At 33.3% G+C, this 6,857-nt stretch overlaps 2 protein-coding genes across 5 annotated transcripts; both read left to right on the top strand.

Moving 5' to 3' along the window:
• Positions 1 to 617: 617 nt before the first annotated feature.
• LOC136061986 (beta-amyrin 28-monooxygenase-like) lies at positions 618 to 3,412 on the top strand. 4 transcript variants are annotated; one of them, XM_065760517.1, is made up of 3 exons: positions 619 to 887; positions 2,253 to 2,283; positions 2,424 to 3,412. In XM_065760517.1, coding segments are annotated over exons 2-3 (975 nt in total). In that variant the 5' UTR covers positions 619 to 887; positions 2,253 to 2,282; the 3' UTR covers positions 3,398 to 3,412. The 4 variants fall into 4 exon arrangements, with proteins under 4 accessions (XP_065616592.1, XP_065616589.1, XP_065616591.1 ...); XM_065760518.1 differs by having other exon boundaries at positions 622 to 887; positions 2,421 to 3,412; XM_065760520.1 differs by lacking the exon at positions 2,253 to 2,283 and having other exon boundaries at positions 618 to 887.
• Positions 3,413 to 3,871: 459 nt separating this feature from the next.
• LOC111998094 (protein ORANGE-LIKE, chloroplastic) lies at positions 3,872 to 6,037 on the top strand. Its single transcript, XM_065760521.1, has 5 exons — positions 3,872 to 3,979; positions 4,226 to 4,302; positions 4,432 to 4,559; positions 5,116 to 5,252; positions 5,638 to 6,037. The coding sequence occupies exons 2-5, from the start codon at positions 4,280 to 4,282 to the stop codon at positions 5,713 to 5,715; spliced, it is 366 nt and encodes a 121-aa protein (XP_065616593.1). The 5' UTR covers positions 3,872 to 3,979; positions 4,226 to 4,279; the 3' UTR covers positions 5,716 to 6,037.
• Positions 6,038 to 6,857: the final 820 nt, after the last annotated feature.

A 6,857-nucleotide genomic window follows, 5' to 3' on the forward strand; every position in this document is an offset into this window, starting at 1 on the left:
GAAAATTTATGAGGTTGGTTGGGTTTGTTGTTATTGTGAGCTGGGTTTGTGTGTGTTTGTTTCATTAGAAAATTTCTGGTTTTGGTGGAAAGAAAATGTTGTGATGAAAATCTTAGGCATTGGCTTTTTAGATGTGAATTTTTTTAGTGTTTGGTGAAATTTGTTGGGAAAGATGTTGAATGCCCAGGAATTTTGTGTTCTTGAGTTCTTGTGATCTGGGTTCATGTTCTTGAGTTCTTGTGTATTCATGTTCAAATCTGAAACTATGTATTTTTATGTTTTTAATTTTGTTTTTATGTATGTTTAATTTTTTTTCAAATTGATAATTTTTTTTAAAAATTAGACGATGACATGGCATGTTGAGGTGGTTTTTTATTTTATTTTATTAGCCATGTTAGTATCTAATATGTAAACAGTGTATTTCGTTTGCCATGTATGTATTTTCTGTTTTTGAGTTGACAGTAAGGACCAAAATAAAAATAATTTTTTAAAATCAGGGACTGACCTAGGAGTGAAATCAATTTAGAGACTAAATCGAGAATTAGTTTAAAACGTAAGGACTAAAAGTGCATTTTCGCCGTGTGTATATATATATATATATATTGTGGCACTAAGTACTAACATTAATTGTTCATTGTTCATGCATGACATAATTGTAACATTATTTGTGTTTACCAACTTTGAGGTCATAGTCTCGCCCCACGCGCTTGCTTGTGCTGTCAAACTCTTGTGCTCACACGAAAGTTTCGTACTTTGTCCGGATGGATTGATGGATGGATAAAAGTTATCTTCATTTTCATTAGTCTCCACTCCTCCATCAGCTGGGTGGGAACGATTGGGACTGTTCATGTGATGTGAATTGTGGAGCTGCTCCAGCTGAGTACAGGGTATTTTTTTTTTCTTGTCTCTTCTTCTCTTTCATTTACTTTTTCTTTTTTTAGTTTCTCATTTTCTTTTTTACCAAGTATGAGTTGCATCTTGCGTTTTCCTCCCTTCTCCTTGGCCTAGAGCTTTATTAATCATTCATTTCTGTTTTGTTGTGCTTGTTTCTTTGTTGTTACATGATTACACTTTCCTAGTGAAACATCAATTATTTATTTATTCATACAAACATGTATTAATAAATTACAGATGATATTCCTCTACTTTCAATCTTCTTGTATACTTTAAAGATTTTAATCCTAAACAGAAACACTTGAGATATAATTAACTATTGAAATGTTTTAGTTCTGTTGATAAATTTGCTGCAAAATAAGCACTTAAGCAATAGCAAAATGAGTTGTAGTATCTTAATTTATGTGATTATTTTAATTATTATTGGAGTATTTTCTTTATATTTTTTTATTTGATGGGTGAGTATCTTTGCTTTAGTATAAAATAGAACAACTTTTTTTTTTTTTGCCATTCGCTGGCCTCAACTTTGCTAAACAATTTTTTTTTTTTTTTTTTCCACAACTTGCTAAAATGAGTAGTTGTGAGACTTTGCTTTAGTATAAAATAGAACAACTTTTTTTTTTTTTGCCATTCGCTGGCCTCAACTTTGCTAAACAATTTTTTTTTTTTTTTTTTCCACAACTTGCTAAAATGAGTAGTTGTGAGCATTTGCCTACCCAACCTCAAAAATCATTCACATAAGCTTATGCGTTCATTGTGCAAAATACGGTATTTGTGCAAACATATAATACAAGTATTGTTGCTGTGCATTTTAGTTTTTTATTATTTCTTTTGCTTTCTTCAAGGAAGATAATGGATGGTGGTTATGGTGTGTGAAGAAAGAGAAGCAATTAAAAAAAATTAAGAAAATCTGATATTTTAATGAAATAGAGATTAGAATAAATTATTTGATGCGGATATTTTGAAAAATGATTAGATAAAATGGAAAAAATAAATTTTTATACTAAAATAGACAGAAGTTTTTTCATGAGCTAACACAAATGCTTTTGAATAAGAGACAATCCAAAATCCATTATTAATATAATTTTTATTTTCCATCATTCAAAATCTGTCTTCTCAACAAATTGTATATAAAATTTGTCGAAGTAAATAATTGCGTCACTATTCCTCCTACTAAAGCTCCGAGTCTATCACTGACAACTTGGAGTAGTCAATTATTTATTTATTTATTTTTGCAATAGCGTTATTATGCTACAGGCTTGTTTGCCATCAAAATGATCATACTTAATGACAAGGAATTAGTAAAATTGCCTGCAAGAGATGGCCTGCAATATTCATATGTATTGTCCTGATTGCAGGCAACAAGATCGGGCTAGTTGCAGTGAACAAGTATGCAAAATCTATAACCCAATTGAATTATCAAGTCAGCTTTGTATTAGTATTTATGTGTGTGCGCGTGTTTTTTTTTTTTTTTTGAGGGGGATGTATTAGTATTTATGTTGGGAAACCATTTTAATCTTATGCAGTAGTGATGGAGCTCTTTTTCTTCTTCCTCATTTCGCTACTCTTGGTTTATTCCATTTATTTTGGCATTTGGACTTTAGCTTATAAAACCAAAGAAAATGTCACCGGCATGAGGCCAAGTCTCCCTCCTGGAAGTTTTGGTTGGCCAATTATTGGTGAAACCCTTCAATTTATTGTTGCACACTATGAGGGAACTGTAGATAAATTTGTCTCAAAGAGAGCAACCAAATATTCCTCCAAAGTATTCAAGACTTCTCTTCTTGGAGAGAATTTTATCGTTTTTTCGGGCGCTGCTGCGAATAGATTCATTTTTTCAAATGATAACAAGTTGTTCGCCCGTTGGCGACCTCCCTCAGTTCAAAAACTCTTCCCCTCCATGAAATTTGTACCCATTGAACATGATGCTGCCAAGGCCAAGAAGTTTATGTCCTTGTTCTTCAAATTCAGTGAGGCTCAAAAATTAGTGGCATCAATTGATTCTATTTCAAGAAACCAATTGAAGAATAATTGGGAAGGCAAAGATGAAGTCAAAGTACATCCTCTAGTAAACATTTACACATTCACATTAGTTTGCCATTTATTTTTGAGCATCAATGACACTGAAAAGGTATCAAAGCTTTTGTACCACTTCAATCATCTAAATGAAGGCATACTATCTATACAATTAAGTATCCCCGGGACACCATTTTATCGTGCAATCAAAGCAGCAGAAGCTCTTAGGAAAGAGATTTATTTGATTATTAAGGAGAGGAAGGAAGCCTTGGCAAAGAATTTAGCATCTCCAACACAAGATGTGTTATCACAGATGATTGCTGTGCCGTTCGATGATGGGTTCATGCCAGAATTGGAGATTGCAGACAAGATTTTGGCATTTCTAATTGGTGGCCAAGATACTACTACTGCCACAATCACTTTTGCTATGAAATATCTCGCAGAGATGCCTCACCTCTACAATGAAGTTTTAAAAGGTATATTTTAATATTTTGGTAAAAGTTCAATGTGCATCTTCTAAGTTACTTAATTTTAATTTTATTAATTTTGTTCTCCAGTTTTGAAAATGTTGTCAATGTAGTCTACCGTTTACTTCTGTTAAAAAAAAAAAAAAATTGTTGATAGCCCTCTGTTGTTATTTTCTAATTTCAAAGGAACTTAAAAAAAAAAAAATCTTTTTTAATAAAAAATTGATCTTTTTGTTAATAACTTTCTTTATAAACCATAGATTAGTNTTTTTTTTCCCCTTAACTAGGTAGTTATTGATATGTATGAATGCAAGTGCATCATTTAGTCAATTCATTTTTCCTAATGCATTTCTTGGATATCCTCTAAGCTTGTGTGCAGGAACAGCACGCTCTTATGCTTTGTTCTTTTTAGTTTTTAATCTCTTCAAATTTTTACTTTCTTGTGAGGTCTGTGTTACTAGGGCATTTATCTTTTAATGTGTTGGGTAACCTTCTATATTTTTCTTTTGAAGTAGACACCAAAGACATTGAAGCAACTGTACTTGACTAGCGCATCATTTATATCTGGAATAATCATCTTCGGGGGTTTTATTGCACCTACAGTAAGTTTATAAGAGCATCTATATCGATTCTCATTCAATTTAATGATAATTAGAAAGTATCAATATTTCATTGTCAAATTTGAATAACCCATTTGTTTAATTATGTTTATGTGTGTGTATGTGGAGCCTTAATTTTCAGTTTCACACCATTATGGTCAGATAATATAAAAAACCATAATGGTGTTTATGTTCTTTTAATGCTTAACCATGATCCTCATCAAATGTCTAAAATTGTTTCTATGGCAGCTGGAGCTAAAACTAGGTTTAGGTGGCACCTCATATGAAGATTTCATACGCAGCATGCATTTGCCTATGCAGTTGAGGTATTCACCAGGGTTGCATTTCTCCTAATTTATGAATCTGAGTCTGAAGCAACCAAAACTTTGGTGTTGATGAAAGACACATCTTCTTGGTTACTGCTCTAAATAACAGTTGTTTAATTTCTTAATCAGCCAGGTTGATCCCATTGTTGCATCTTTTTCGGGTGGGGCAGTGGGTGTTATTTCAGCTTTGATGTTAATTGAAGCTAACAATGTAGAGCAACAAGAGAAGAAAAGATGCAAGTATTGCAATGGAACTGGTATGTTGAAATTACAATTGAGGAAATTTTCTTGTATGTCTAAAGAAGTTGAATTCCCTGCTTAACAGTTGCAGTCCAAACACATTCATCTTCATTCATTAGTTGTTGAGTAAAATTTTATAAGTCTATGGGCTGAATAGTGTGGTACAAACAAGCTTTTTAAATTTGAGTTAGACCTGGTTCTGTTATGATGAAAAATTATCAAAGTCTCCCTTAGTCTGAGGGGTTTCCATATTTATGAGTCATTATTGAATTAATTTGCTGCTGAATACAAAGTGATGAAAGTGCAGCTGATAAATTTCTGATTGCATTGTGTGATATTGTATTTGAGCTGCAATGTATTTTAGATGCTTATGGGACAGTTCGTCTCCCACAAGATTTTCAGAAGTACACGGATCTTGTATTATCATTTTTCCATTTGCTGTCAAATTGATTGTTTATTTATTTTGGAAAGGAGGTGAGGGGAGCAGGGGAAGGGTCCAAAAGAAAACACTCATAATGTTTCTTCTTGTACTTATTTAATGGTTTAATAAATCTTCTGTTGTCCAATGGTCAGGTTATTTGGCCTGTGCTCGATGCTCTGCAAGCGGTGTATGCTTGAGCATTGATCCTCTCTCAGTATCAAGTGTTTCTGATCGCCCTTTGCAAGTGCCCACAACTAAGAGGTGTCAAAACTGCTCCGGTGCAGGAAAGGTATATACTCTGATCAGATATATATAATATCTGTGGAAAATAGATTGGCATTTTCAAACTTGTGTACTTTTTTTTTTTGGGATGACTAGGGTATTTCATTTCAACTGAAAGATATAACATGTTACAACCAAGAAACCTCACGGCTAACAAACCAAAACAAATTGCACAATCCAACACAAAATGTAAAAATCGCATCTGCAACTATTTTACAACAAAAGATTTAATACAGGCAACAGATTGGCCACTTGTGTACTTGCAATTGTTTACTTGATCTTTTGTAGTGCCACTAGTAATCTCTCACCCTCTCTTCCTCAATAATACCTGCACACAGAGATTAATTAACCATATATTAAACTGAGCTGCGATATTTATCTTCCATGTGTAGGTGATGTGCCCAACATGCCTGTGCACTGGAATGTTGATGGCCAGCGAACATGACCCCCGAATAGATCCATTTGACTGAAGAGAATTGGAGCCTGCTGTAATTTTCTTGTTTCTATATGTGAATTAGGAGAAAGGAAAAAGTTAGAAGGCCTACTTCAATTTTCCCATTGTTGCTCTGAGTCTGAGTGTTAATCAGGTGAATTGCCCCGCTTTTGCCAGAGGACTCAGGAGAGAATAATTTCTCGCATTGATTATTCGTAGCTAAGCAGCATTTGCTCCAAATCATCATTAGGAAGGTTTGTCAATCGCAGTTGTAGTTTACAGTATCGGCCTTGCAATCTTTCTGCTGATAGTTAGAAATGAAACAATATATATATATATATAAATGAATATTGGCCAAACCAGAAACAAAACGCTGCTTACTCAAAAGCTAAATTGTCTTCAATCAAAGAGAATAGTTCCTAACCGGGCTTGTTATCTTTCTTATTCAGAGCATCCGGGCAAATTTTGCAATATCCCTCAATAATAATTCTACACTTGCTATGTTCCTTTGCTAGCATCAGGCCCAACGAATTGCCTGGGCTTTTACTTCAGGAGCACAGCTAGGAATTAACATAGACCAAACTCCTTTAACCACAGCTCTATCATTCCTCATAGTGACTGCAATGCAAAGTTTGCTCACGCTGCGTCATAATTCAATTTGCAGTACCCTTGAGGTTTACTGGAAAATATTGATGTGATAGAATTAAATAACAGTGTAGCATAGAAAGTACCACCCTTGTGTGTGCCAAGAAGAAGAAGAAGAAGAAGAAGAAGAAGAAACGAAAAGAAATCAAGAGTGACATATATCAATATTTGTTATCTCAAAGAAAACATCATAAAGTTACAATAAAATAAACTAGCCTCACCTTAACCGTGATAAAGCTCTTTTTTTTTTCCTTTTTCTTTTTTGAGGTTTAGTGTTATAATTTTTCATTTATTCCAAGTTTACATATTTGCTCACTCAGGAGGAATATTATGAGGCTAACTTAAAAAAATGAACAAATTAAGATGAGAGAAATTCGTAATATGAAAGATTTAAAGACGTAGTGCCTACTTTTATTATGGCGGTGGAGTAATTAGAGAAAAAGAGACAGAGAAAAGAGAAAGTAATATGATGAAATTTATTAAAAACAAATGGTATGTTCATACCTTCTTAATTAAATTTTGAGTGAATTGTCT

The sequence above is a fragment of the Quercus suber genome, unplaced genomic scaffold, assembly GCF_002906115.3.
Source record: "Quercus suber isolate HL8 unplaced genomic scaffold, Cork oak 2.0 scaffold_370, whole genome shotgun sequence".
In the NCBI taxonomy this organism is placed as follows: Eukaryota; Viridiplantae; Streptophyta; class Magnoliopsida; order Fagales; family Fagaceae; genus Quercus; species Quercus suber.

Coding starts and splice junctions, on each gene's coding strand:
- LOC111998094 (XM_065760521.1), top strand. CDS start 4,280: ATGCATTTGCCTATGCAGTTGAG. Junction 4,303..4,431: donor CATTTGCCTATGCAGTTGAG/GTATTCACCAGG, acceptor TTTCTTAATCAG/CCAGGTTGATCCCATTGTTG. Junction 4,560..5,115: donor CAAGTATTGCAATGGAACTG/GTATGTTGAAAT, acceptor TCCAATGGTCAG/GTTATTTGGCCTGTGCTCGA.